The following is a 14,135-nucleotide window of genomic DNA, read 5'->3' on the forward strand; positions in this document are numbered from 1 at the left end:
TCAAAAAAAAAAAAGATATGCATATCGCCAACGTGAAATTGTTTTTTTTTTATTGAAGTTCGATTCTATTGAAAAAGTATACTATTCTAAAACAGATTAATTTAACATACTTTTGCCTCCGTCTAAAAATTGTACAGATCTTCAGACACAAAACCTCCTAATCATTAAACAGATAACCCGTTGTAATATACTATATTTCAAAATCGGTGGTGGCGGCCTAGTGGCGCTTGAGGGAATTAAAAAACGCAATACGGCGAATTCGGGTTCAAATCCCACCGGCCACACGGATATGAGTTATTGCTTTCGACTCATTTGAATGCCCATGAGAGGATCTATCCGTGGGCTGTACCTCCACTCGGAGGTTAGGTTTGTGTTATCATTGGTCCGGGTTTAACTCTTTTTAAATTCAAAAAAATATACTATATTTCGATTCTTTTTTTTTTGCTTAAGCTTTGATATATATTTTTGGAATTGCATCTGTAATTTTATTATAGTGGATTATGTATATATTTCATAGTTTGTTTAAATAATTTAAATCACATGACCGTGGAGAATTGGGTGGTAGTTTTCTTTTTGAATTTTGACAAATGAAATCTGAAGCTGACGAGCACAAACACGTACATGTCCACACTCAAACCCGTTTATTTCCCACGAGGAAAATGTTTAGCTCGTTCGATATTATCTGTGTTGACTTGGTCGGTCGAGTGTAGCCGTTATTTGAGTTATATAATATTTTAAGTTTTTATATTGTAAATGTTAACACACACATTCGGCAAATTCATGATTCCGAAACGACATATTGGCTAGAAAACAGTAAACTATGTTAGCTCTATAACAACTTGGATACAAAACAAGGTTCTCTTCTTGTCGTAATTGTTTGCCTTTGACTAGTTGAAACTGGGTTGCTCTCACTTTCTCCAGAACTATTGTATACCAAGCTGAGCCTTTTTTATGGTTGTGTTTGTTGTTTTTTTTTTTCTTTTTTTTTGGCTCAACGACTTACTTTCCATTAACCACCTTAAACATTTACACAAGATTTATCAACTTCAATAAAAGTTTTCAACCACACAAACACTACAGAATACAACTTAGGGAAAAGAGACGCCTTCTTCTGGGCCATCTAAACCACGTGCGACTTGATAATATAAAGACAAAACCGTAATTAAATATTGTCTACTTTTTCTCTTATTTTTTTCTTTATAACCAAAAAAAAGTGTCGAGAATTTGAGCAGTAATTTATCTGTCTCCCAAAAAATATGTAAATCAAGATTTGAATTAACTAAATTTTTTACAGATGTTGACAAAAAAACTGTTTACATGTAAACAGTTTTTTTGTCAGGACCTGGGTATAGTTGTGGCAAGACATGGGTATGGTTGTGGTAGGACATGGGTATGATTGTTTACATCTGTAAACAAGAACTGACAAACACATGTATGGAACATTATATTGTGGCAGGACCTGGGTATGGTTTTGATTAAGAATTCATTCAAACTTCTCAACATTCAATTTTATGTGCATCAATGAATGGAAAATTTGGTTAACTATTATTCCCTCTATTCCCGAAAGTAATTTTTTAGATTTTATTCTTGTTCCATAAAAATAGATTTTATATATTTTAGGTATTTTTTATATTTTTGAAAAATATTAATCGTGAATATTTGAATTGATTAAATTTTATTGGTAAATAGTTATTGGAAAGTGTATGAAAAATAGTAGTAAATTAAATTTTTAATATTTATTATATTTTTAATCATTAAATAAATTTTAAATATTTATTATATTTTTAATAAATGTGAAAACTTTAGAAAATCTTATTTTATGAATGTAGTAGATAGTAAATGAATACTATTAAGAACCTTGGCTATTATCTAATGGAACATTCATAGTTAATGACATTAGGTGTAAATGACAACTAATCATTCACAGTATTGTCGGATTCTAATAATATTTTACTATTTTGTAAAGTGAACACTTCCACTTCCAACTTATTTAGATTCTCATAAATGAGATGACAGACTTCTAGAATATAAAGCATCGACGTGGAGCTAAAACTAGCCATAAAATTATGTAATGTTTATTACAATTGCAGCTAATGTTGACAAACAAATAATTGCAGGTTATCTTTAAAAATAATTTTAAAGTTAATATATTCAGTAGAGATTTCGGTTAAACCAACTTTCACGACCTAAATCTATACTATTAAACCAAATGATAAATACGACAAAGAAAAAGTGAGAAGTAAATAAACTAAATAAAAATTCAGATTTTTTGGGTCTGATTGGTAATGATTGTAATTTTAAAATTTTTATTATAAAAATTTTTTTTTTAGATTTTTTGTTGTGGCTTTAGATTTTATTGCTGTAAATTTTATTGAAAACCCTAAAAAATTACTTTAAATATTTGACTATGCTAAACACTTATTTGAAGAATTGTAAAGTTATTTGAAGAACTGTAAATTAAATAAAAAATTTAAAGTTTGATTGCTTTGAATTTAGTATTGTATAAATAAATATGATCGCGGACATCACATATATCAACTACGATCACATCCTCTATCACCAAAACCACAAGATATATATTAGGCCATAGGAGGCACGAATGTATACATTTTGAGTTCGGCCCAGATAGACACGAACATATACATTTTGAGTTCGACCCAGATAGAAATGCATTATGATATTAGCCCGTTTGGATATTCCCAATTTACAAGTTTACATGTGTTTGTGTTAACGAAATATTGTGTAAATGATAATTTTCTGGTTTGCTCCACACGGGTTGACATCTGCATTTTTCCTCATATCAGCCAGTCTAGTAGGCCAACAGCTGAGTTATGGGATCATATCTGTTATGCTGCGCAGCTCTCTATCTTATAGAGTCTGCTCAGCCACGCCCCTACTCCACATATCCTTTGCCGATGGGCCACGATAGAACGGTCCTAATACTCATAAACTAATAATCTTAGGATAACCTGAAAGACAACATCAAAATGGTTGATTAAGTGCAGGTGTCGAAAAGATTCAAAACACAATGGATAAAACGTAATTTTTGTAGAAGTTTTTAGATGGACTTAACTACGTATATATGTTTCAGGTTGTTGCAAAACTCATGTGTACAATTGAGAGAGAAGAAGTTCCAGATGATTTAAAGCAAACTCATTTTTATCAAGTTTCAGTTTTCACAAGTTGGGTTGATGAATATCATGAAGGAGGAGGATATAGAGGGACAAGTTTGAGAACTAAAGAGAAACATTGATTTTTTAACATCTTGGAGTGGGAAAGGTGTGATTGTTTGTCTTGGAGATTAGAATTGGGCAGTCTGGAGCAACGGTCATTGAATTACAATGCAGCGGATCATCTACTGAAGGATATAGGGAGATTAGTGTATGATTGTAGCATCACAGGAGCCAAAGTTTGGCGTGTTCACTAACCCTCCATGCTTCCAGGTTTCTCTATTGTTCTTATTTTTTTTTCTTTAAGAATATTGATAACCAACTCGATGTTAACTCACTTGACCTTTCAGTGTGGCAACGGGAAGAGAGTGTAACACCCGTCTCCTCCTCTCTCGAGACCGGCGTGTTACTTACCAAAAAAATACCAAATTAAACCGAGTTATTCAAAACCGAACAAAATATTAAAAATTTTAATATTATATATCCGAAAAAAATACAACTTTAAATTTAATTATAAAAATATGTGAAATAAATCGAATTGAAAACCGAAATAAAATACGACAATCCCAAGACACCATCCGTTCAGTTATCCGACTACTCGTCAAGCTCACCTGCAAGGAGAAAAGAGGGGTGAGCAACAGGGGAGTCACTCAGTGAGGTATGGGATGCTAATCCCGAAATCCATAGACCCGGACATAGTACTCCGAATAAATATAATTTAACCCTAACATGAGTCAAACACGGTACCTAAAGTACCCATAAAACAAACAATGGTCCTAGCGGGGTGCACTCCCGCTGCCCAATAAAAGGCCAAAAACTCCGCCGACAAAGTGCTCGGTAACACACGCCCGTAGACGATTTATCGACCTCGAAGCCTTGGCACAACAGGTCGACTAAGCTGTGCCGCAGCATCTCCACACCAAATCATCAAATCTACTGGTCCCCGGCCGGCACACAGAATTACGTCTCTGTGGTCGGCTAACATCCTAATCACCTCAATATAAAATATATCTATATATAATCAATTATATGACCAAGCATTGTTGAACCATCTAACACCCTAATTCCATTTTATCAAAGAACCTAAAACTAAGCAAGCAAAGACAGACTCGATTTCACGCAAACGGAACATATTAGAAATTAAATTAGACTTTTCCGAAATTCTAAGCCGTGTACGAGAAGTTCAGGAATAGACCCTCACCTTAGCCACAGGCCACCGAGAAATAATTACTTGTTGAACCATCACACCTAAGATTAGATTCCATGGTTGATTCCTACGAATGAAATTTAGGGTTTACCTTACTTAAGTTACTTCCACCACAAGTAACGAATAAGATCACTTAACTAACCAATAAAAGAATTGGATATTACCAACCAAGACCATGCGGTTGATAATTAAATGATAAGGAAGCTTGTGGCACAAGGAACAAGGAGAGGAGAAGGAGACGGTTGGTGTTTAGACGGTGGCTCCGTCTCGTATGACTCCTTTCCCTCTCGGCTCACGTTCTCCACCTACGAACCGTATACAACGCGTCAACGCCAAGGACGGGATGGTACCGGACAAGGCATGATGGCATAGCTTCTCCTCCAGTGATGCATAACAGCTCCGGTGGTGGCTAGCAATGGTGATCCATCGGTGATGGTGCTTAGTTTTACCGCCGCATCTCGTACTCGCGTTCTCCTATGCACATGCACATGCACATGCGTGAAGAAGAAAAATGACACAAGTGATGAGTAAGAGATATGGGAAGGAGATGAAGCATGAGAGAGATCATGGTTTGAGGCTAGGTTATGAGTGGAGAGGAAGAGCAATGACTTTGACGGCTAGGTTAGAAAGAAGAAGGAGATGTACACGTTTTATATAAACGTATGCACAGTTTGGTTAAACCAAAAGGAACGAAATTGGTTTGGTCCAAATTAATTAAAGAGAAAATGAGAACCAATTCCGGTTAAGAATCCGGGTCGTTACAATTCTTCCCCACTTAACTGGAATTCGTCCCGAATTCTAGACGAAACCCTAAAGAACTTCGACGACTATGAAGGAAAGAAGAACACGAAATAAATGGAAACGAAATGAAACTTGGTCTTCTCCTGCAAAAAATGAAAGAGTTAAAATGCTAATATCTAACGAGTAAAACTAAACCGAATGGTGTCACTTTTATTTTTCAAAACTCCCAATCCCAAACACTTTGAAAATCGTTGAAACACAAGTCCCATAAATCGTCATCCCGGGTCGGAACCGGGACGGAACCCGCTCTGATACCAAATTGTAACACCCGTCTCCTCCTCTCTCGAGACCGGCGTGTTACTTACCAAAAAAATACCAAATTAAACCGAGTTATTCAAAACCGAACAAAATATTAAAAATTTTAATATTATATATCCGAAAAAAATACAACTTTAAATTTAATTATAAAAATATGTGAAATAAATCGAATTGAAAACCGAAATAAAATACGACAATCCCAAGACACCATCCGTTCAGTTATCCGACTACTCGTCAAGCTCACCTGCAAGGAGAAAAGAGGGGTGAGCAACAGGGGAGTCACTCAGTGAGGTATGGGATGCTAATCCCGAAATCCATAGACCCGGACATAGTACTCCGAATAAATATAATTTAACCCTAACATGAGTCAAACACGGTACCTAAAGTACCCATAAAACAAACAATGGTCCTAGCGGGGTGCACTCCCGCTGCCCAATAAAAGGCCAAAAACTCCGCCGACAAAGTGCTCGGTAACACACGCCCGTAGACGATTTATCGACCTCGAAGCCTTGGCACAACAGGTCGACTAAGCTGTGCCGCAGCATCTCCACACCAAATCATCAAATCTACTGGTCCCCGGCCGGCACACAGAATTACGTCTCTGTGGTCGGCTAACATCCTAATCACCTCAATATAAAATATATCTATATATAATCAATTATATGACCAAGCATTGTTGAACCATCTAACACCCTAATTCCATTTTATCAAAGAACCTAAAACTAAGCAAGCAAAGACAGACTCGATTTCACGCAAACGGAACATATTAGAAATTAAATTAGACTTTTCCGAAATTCTAAGCCGTGTACGAGAAGTTCAGGAATAGACCCTCACCTTAGCCACAGGCCACCGAGAAATAATTACTTGTTGAACCATCACACCTAAGATTAGATTCCATGGTTGATTCCTACGAATGAAATTTAGGGTTTACCTTACTTAAGTTACTTCCACCACAAGTAACGAATAAGATCACTTAACTAACCAATAAAAGAATTGGATATTACCAACCAAGACCATGCGGTTGATAATTAAATGATAAGGAAGCTTGTGGCACAAGGAACAAGGAGAGGAGAAGGAGACGGTTGGTGTTTAGACGGTGGCTCCGTCTCGTATGACTCCTTTCCCTCTCGGCTCACGTTCTCCACCTACGAACCGTATACAACGCGTCAACGCCAAGGACGGGATGGTACCGGACTAGGCATGATGGCATAGCTTCTCCTCCAGTGATGCATAACAGCTCCGGTGGTGGCTAGCAATGGTGATCCATCGGTGATGGTGCTTAGTTTTACCGCCGCATCTCGTACTCGCGTTCTCCTATGCACATGCACATGCACATGCGTGAAGAAGAAAAATGACACAAGTGATGAGTAAGAGATATGGGAAGGAGATGAAGCATGAGAGAGATCATGGTTTGAGGCTAGGTTATGAGTGGAGAGGAAGAGCAATGACTTTGACGGCTAGGTTAGAAAGAAGAAGGAGATGTACACGTTTTATATAAACGTATGCACAGTTTGGTTAAACCAAAAGGAACGAAATTGGTTTGGTCCAAATTAATTAAAGAGAAAATGAGAACCAATTCCGGTTAAGAATCCGGGTCGTTACAGAGAGATTCGAGCTTACCGTGGAGCCGGAGTTGATGGAGAAGTTATAGTACAGAGGGTGTGGATAATTTGCTAACGGTTTGTTGGAAGAGTGGGGGTGAAAGAAGTTTTTCAAACGGCTTTAGTAACGGTCAGAAACGGCGGGAAAGAGGGCATAAGTGTAATTAATATGATAATATGATGGGAGGTATACGAGGAGGAAGGATTCATGGGTACTTGTCTACCCAACATAATCCAAGTTTACTTTGTTGATTAGCATTTGCATTTAATTAATTGATCTTTGTAATTGACTAATTTTTTATTCTGATGTTAGATTGCTTTTTTAAGAAAAAGGAATTAGTTACGACCCAAGAAATGTGGAGCTTGACGGCAGCGTTCTTTGTTCAAACATAAAGTTGCCTGGCTATAGAAAATATTGTTTCCTTAATACTGACTTTCATGATAGAATGTGCTTTTAATTGTTTTTTTTGTTTTTTTTAATAGCGTTACCTTTTTCATTCCATTATCTTTTGTATAGATATGATCGGGATTTTCGATATCATAAATTATATATGTTCTTCTAGTAACAACAACAACATTTTTTTGTCAATTGATTATGTTATGTCCTACTGCATTAGTGCAATTGAGTACTTCTGTTCTTCTTTGAGATTATCTTCTTTTGTTAGAACTTTGGTTACATTGTTTTCTATTCACCTAAATTGCTTTCTACTCAAAAGCATTATTGAGTGTAATATAGGTCTTTGAGATTGCAACTATTCTCTGCCAAAAGAAAAATAACCTTTTCTTTTGCAGGTGTTGGCTGCTCTGCTCCCCCTCCCCCTTGGAGGTCGAGAAGGTGGTTGTAGTGACTAATGACATCTACATATCAAAACTGTGAAAACACAAAAAAAAAGATAAAGAAGATCGATATGAATCTAAAAAATCAAAAAAGGTCAAGAAGAAAAATGAATAGAAAATTACCATTTACCTTTAATATATTATTCTATATTAAATTATAAAATTAGGTTAGATCGTGGTTATGATAGTGTAAATGATATAACCTAATTTCCTAAACTAACATGAGATCATATATTAGAGAAAAAAATTAATTTTCTAGCTTTCCAGATTCTTCTTCGTTTTAACCTTCTAGATTTATCTTTGTGTTTCCCATATATAATTTAATAGGTCATATCATCGATCTCACAAGCAGACGCCCATGAGAAGTTGATGGCCCAAAAACCTTCTACAAGTATAATGGTGAATCGTTAAGATGAGCGTGTGATCACTGATCACGACGAAGCGATAATAAGGAAAACCATTCCATGGATGGGAAACCAGGACACATGTTTCTTGAAGTTGCAGCAGATAGAACTGAAGAAGAAGAATAGACAAGATCACAAGACACACGATCTGGTCTTTCAGCTACGATTAACGCTAGTTACTAACTTTATCGTGTTACATAAATATGCACTATGTTGTGTTTGGCTTGTGCTTGTTTACTACTCTTTGGACTAGAACGAAATTGGAACTATTAACTTTCTGTTTGCAATGCATGATTAGTATGATAACGAATTGCACAAGTTGTTCCAACACGGAAACACGTAGAGGTGAGTTCTCTGGATTCATGTTTTGTTTACTTATTTTTGAAACCTGAGATGAGACTAGACTTGTTTCTTTCGTCGACTTAAGTTTTTGTTCCCATCTCTTAAAAATCTGTATTTATGCTAGGAAAATACATGGCTTATATTTCGTATTATTTATAATTTTCATTATAAAATATATTATATATTAATACATATACCGTTGGTGACTATACCACGTAATCCTCCTTCCATCCTCTATAAATTGATTGTCATTGTAAAGCTAAACCCTACAGCAGAGTCCTTGTGAGCAAAAGAAAACATCTTCACACTTTATAATATTTTTCCCTTTTCTGGTAATATTTTCTCATTTCTTGTTCTTCACACTTCCAGAAGCAGAGACAAGTCCAGAAGATATATATCGACACAAAAAGGGATCTCTGAGTAAAAAAAACAAAGAACAAAAATGTGTTTGGAGTTTGTGTATCACGAGGAGAAGACAGAGCTTGGTCGCCAACAAGCACCGGGTGTGTGTCCATACTGCGGCGGAAAAGTGGCGGCGGTAGATACTGAGACGAAGTGGTTGTTCTGTTTCTTACCACTCTGTTTCAAGGTCAAACGCAAGTACTCTTGTTCCTCCTGTGATCGTCGTCTCGTCTTGTATTATTGAAAGATACATACAGAGCAGCAGATGAAGGAAAGAAACGGAGGAGAGGAGTGCTGAGAGTCTGTTATCTAATTTATTTGTTTGTTTGTTTTGCTCCTCTAGATGATGAGATTTTTTGCAGATTTCTCCCTGTAATTTCTGAATTGCTAAAAACACCCCTCATGGTGGTGACATTGGTTAAGTTCATTGAGTTTTTTTTTTCAATGTAAATAATTTCGTTTGTTGCGTGAGTGGATTCAGTATTGTTTAAATAAATATTGTCATTCATATCTGATATTGCTATTCTTTTTGTTCATTTCAGTGATTAATAACTCAAAGGCATTCTATAGATTTTATCTTTTGTATATGTTGGAGGGATATGAACAAACACAAGGAACACATTGAACACCATGTTTTAAAAATAAGATGGAGATTACTGATTTTAAGGTGAATATGAAAATATGAAATTCGAGCATCTTGTTTTCACCTTTACCGCAACGATCAACAGAAAATATATAAGATAAATAATTGAAGATCACAAATATATTTAGAGTGATTGATAAGAGGGTTTCTGTGTTCTTCAGTTTGGTGTTTCTTCTCCTGCGTTGGATCGATTCAATTCTTTTTTCATGTGGCTCGATTATGCTGCTTAGTCTTATGTTGTAGCAATAAAATACGCTGTAGAATCTCCTTCGGTTGACCAGTATATTGGGTTGGTTAAATTTTTAGTTAAAAAACTAAGAACCGTTTCATAGTCTCTCCGATCTGGAGCCTTAGTCTGGAGGTTTGGAGAACTTGCCTGCAAATGTATTTCAAAAACGAATTCCACCTCTATAATCCTTTTTATTAATATATTAAAAAATCAAAGAGTGTTTCTGTATAAGAATGAGGCCAAAGTTTTGCTGTAGCGTCTTAGCTGGCCTGACATGATATGGACAAAACAAGAAAATAAATTGGTGTGGTCCTAAGAGTTACGATACAAATCATGTATCTCTAACGTTCACTTATTTAGAGAATAAATTTGTGTGTCCACTAAAAAGTGTAGAAATGAATCTCTATATAATAGAGAAGTACACTTAGGAAATACTCTGAGTTTTCAATGTTAATTACATTTCTATGCCACTGAACCTATTAATTAACATTCTTAAAAAAAATTTTGTCTTTTCAGATTATTAAATGCATGTTTTCTCATTCTCATTTTTCCTTAAAAATCGAAAACAACATCTTCACAGAAAAAGATTATTTATTTTATTTTTAATGTCTTAATCAATGATAGAGATAAATCACATATACTAATAGATGATTTTTTTAGCCAAAATAAATTCAATATCTAAACAGAATATCTTTGCTGACAATAAATTCTAACCTATAACCACTCTCAAATATTTAATATACCTATAAAACACAGAAACTTATCCTATAATTACACTAACTTCTAAAATTTGGTGAATAATAAAATATCTTTACATTTTCTATATATCTAAGTAATAAATAAATTGTTGTTTTAAAATGTTATATTATAATAATGTAATACATATAATTTACAAATACATATATATATATATTATATATATATTATCAGTAGTACAAAAAAGTAAAAACAAATATTTATACGGCCACGGATCAAGTTATAGAAATAAACAACAACAGCGCAAGATTATATTTTATTCATTTATATTTTTTTAAAGAATGTTAAGATTTTGGAATTGGAAAAAATTATGACCAACCTCTATATTATTTTAATTAGAAAATTTAAAATTTATATCAAAATATTTTGTTAAACATTTAATCTTAAGTTTTATTATAACTATAAATAATAATTTCCAATTTAAATTTATGTCTAAATATTATAAATATATCATTTTGTATAAATAAAAAACTAAAACCATAAAAAATACCGCCCGGTCGGGCGGATCAAGTTCTAGTCTTCTTATTAATTAGTCGGCTCCATTGCATATTCGAGTATCTTTTACTTTGATTCCACTTTGTTAGGAGCCCTCATAAGGAGTGTACTAGAGAGAATGGGTTTCTGTCAAACCTGGATCCACTGGATGATGCAGTGCATTACCACAGTCTCCTACTCCCTCCTTAATGAAGAAATAGTGGGAAGCGTCATTCCAGAACGGGGCATACGACAGGGCGATCCACTATCCCCTTACATCTTCATCCTCTGTGGTGAAATCCTCTCTGGACTCTGCAAAAAAGCACAGTTAAGTGGTCAGCTCCCTGGTATTAGAATCGCAAGACAAAGTCCAAAGATAAACCACTTACTGTTCGCTGATGATACCATGTTTTTCACTACATCTGATGCTCATAGTTGCTCGTCTCTGATGCAAATCCTCCATGACTACGAGAAAGCATCTGGACAGAAGATAAATAACCTCAAATCATCCATCTCTTTCTCTAGTAAAACTCCTGCAGAAACAAAAGCAAGAGTTAAGCTACAACTTGGCATTGATAAAGAGGGTGGAGTTGGAAAGCATCTAGGGCTTCCTGAACTATTTGGTCGAAGAAAGAAAGATATATTCTCCTACATTGTTGACAGGATGTATCAAAGATCTATCAACTGGTCTACTCAGTTCCTATCTACAGCGGGGAAAGCAGTAATGCTACAGTCAGTTCTGTCGGCTATTCCGAATTTTGCTATGTCCAGCTTCCTACTGCCAGTGAATCTATGTAAGAAAATACAATCTGTACTTACCAGATTCTGGTGGGACCCGAAGCCAGGGGATAACAAGATCTGCTGGATCTCTTGGGACACGCTTACGCAACCAAAGAGCCTAGGAGGTCTTGGCTTCCGAGACATCCAAGCTTTCAACATTGCCCTTCTCGCCAAAATCGCATGGAGACTCATCACAGAACCACACTGCCTCTTCTCCCGCATCATCTTGGGGAAGTATTGTCACAAAACATCCTTTCTCAAAGTCAATGCATCCTCGTCTATCTCACACGGCTGGAGAGGTATCCTCAAAGGGAAAGACATCCTCCTGGAGCATCTAGGGAAGGTGATAGGAGATGGAACATCGACACATGTTTGGTCTGACTCTTGGATCAATCCTGAGCTAAACCTGAAACCAATTGGACCCGTATTTCAGATAGATCAAGATCTTATGGTATCGGACTTACTCACTAGAGAGACTAAGGAATGGAACGTTGCACGCATCAACTCTCTAATGCCAGAACTCACCTCTCACATCTTGACCTTGAAACCGAGCTTATTGGACTCCCACGACTCTTTCGTCTGGCCCCTACAGAAATCAGGACAATACTCAGTCAAATCGGGTTATTATGCTATCCATTCTTCAAACTCTACTACGGAGGTTATCATACCTACTACAGAACAAATCGACTGGAAGAGAATGGTTTGGAACCCACCACTACTCCCGAAGCTAAAGTTCTTCTTGTGGAAAGTTCTCCAAAATGCTCTCCCATCAGGCGACAACCTCCAACGCAGAGGAATGCTCACCAATACCAACTGCTGCAGATGTGGGGGGACTGAGACACTAGATCATATCATGCTCCACTGCAATTACGCCAGAGAAGTGTGGGATCTAGTTCCCTGGAGCTCACCCGTAGATATTCAACCGGATTCCAGTTTCGCCTCAGCGCTGAAGGACTCACTGATCTCATCTATGCTCCCTCCGACTGGCGTTTCTGGAAACTTCTTCCCATGGCTCTCTTGGTTTATCTGGATCGCAAGGAACAAACTTCTGTTTGAGAAAAGAGTCACCTCCCCTCAGGAAACATTAGTCCTAGCGATTAAGGCTATGAGAGAATGGGAACAAGCACAAACCTCGTTGCCCAAAGTTGCCACTATGTTGCCACCACATCCTAGCATCACGGAATTACCTGATTCAACAATCTTCATCAACACCGATGCCTCCTGGAAATTGAATGATGCTGGACTCGCTTGGATCTTCTCGGAACCGTCCTCTTCGGAAATTTCGCGCAAAGCTCTCTCGCTAAAGTATGTCGGATCTCCTTGCATGGCCGAAGCTTTAGCAATCAGGGGAGCTCTCCTTAACGCAGCCTTGCTTGGCTTCACAAACATCTGTCTTCGCACAGATTCTCAAGTGCTCCACCGAGCAATCACACAGAGGAAATGGACGATGGATCTCTACGGTGTTCTGTCTGACATAGACTCTTTGGCTTTCTCTTCTTGTTTTTCCTTTTCGTCTGTTCGCTTCGTTTTCATTCGTAGAGAAGATAATGTTCTGGCCGATGGGCTTGCAAAGGCCCAACTCGTCTCTATGTAATCTTTGAACTATTGGACCCTTGGACTTTGCTTTTAAATTTATTGAAATATTCTGTTGAACAAAAAAAAAAGGAGCCCTCATAAACTAAGAAAAGTATAAAGTTTGTATCAAAGTACATAGCCAGTGATGACATAGTTGATGTAGAAGCAAAATTAATTCCATTATAGTCGAATTAACATAAACATATGGAAAATATACGTATATTTTTGTTTGTAGTGGTATTAATTTAACATGTGATTCTATTTCAAAACCGAGTTTTAAAACCAAACTAGATTTTGACCCGCCCTTCAAAGGGCGGGTGTAAGTTTTGTTTTATTTTTTTTAGAAATTTAGTTTTTTATATTTTTGTTTTTATAATTATATATGTGTTTGATATTAATTTAATGTAATTTTGGTAACTATATTAAATATTTTCTTAATAGTTATCTAACATAATTAATCAACAATATTCGTCTTGAAAAAATCGACTCGAAATCAACTCGAAAATCAAAGTCTCATATTCTATTAAACATGACCTATATACTTGAACGGTATTAACATGTTATATCCGAAACCAATATTAAAGTCAACCCGCACCGAAGACCGAACCATTTTTTTAAAAAAATGTGAAAATAAATTTTAATATATTTCGTTATAT

At 36.1% G+C, this 14,135-nt stretch overlaps 1 protein-coding gene and 1 long non-coding RNA gene across 4 annotated transcripts; one reads left to right on the forward strand and one right to left on the reverse strand.

Annotated features, from left to right (window-relative positions):
- Positions 1–3,553: 3,553 nt before the first annotated feature.
- LOC130510528 (uncharacterized) lies at positions 3,554–7,043 on the reverse strand. Of its 3 annotated transcripts, none has more exons than XR_008944201.1 (4): positions 6,441–7,043; positions 6,271–6,343; positions 4,372–5,680; positions 3,554–3,781 (listed from the first exon to the last, which is right to left on the reverse strand). It is a non-coding gene; the product is annotated as an uncharacterized LOC130510528 (long non-coding RNA). The 3 variants fall into 3 exon arrangements; XR_008944202.1 differs by having other exon boundaries at positions 3,555–3,781; positions 4,372–4,444; positions 4,542–6,343; positions 6,441–7,038; XR_008944200.1 differs by having other exon boundaries at positions 3,555–3,781; positions 4,372–6,343; positions 6,441–7,039.
- Positions 7,044–8,873: 1,830 nt separating this feature from the next.
- Positions 8,874–9,537, forward strand: LOC108851501 (uncharacterized). The gene has a single exon (XM_018624938.2). It carries the CDS (start codon positions 9,063–9,065, stop codon positions 9,264–9,266), a length of 204 nt encoding a protein of 67 aa, XP_018480440.1. The 5' UTR covers positions 8,874–9,062; the 3' UTR covers positions 9,267–9,537.
- The last annotated feature ends 4,598 nt before the right edge of the window (positions 9,538–14,135 follow it).

Source organism: Raphanus sativus, chromosome 4 (genome assembly GCF_000801105.2).
Source record: "Raphanus sativus cultivar WK10039 chromosome 4, ASM80110v3, whole genome shotgun sequence".
NCBI lineage: Eukaryota > Viridiplantae > Streptophyta > Magnoliopsida > Brassicales > Brassicaceae > Raphanus > Raphanus sativus.

Bases quoted from the DNA above. Each gene is read 5' to 3' on its own strand.
- LOC108851501 (XM_018624938.2), top strand. From the start codon at position 9,063: ATGTGTTTGGAGTTTGTGTATCACGAGGAGAAGACAGAGCTTGGTCGC.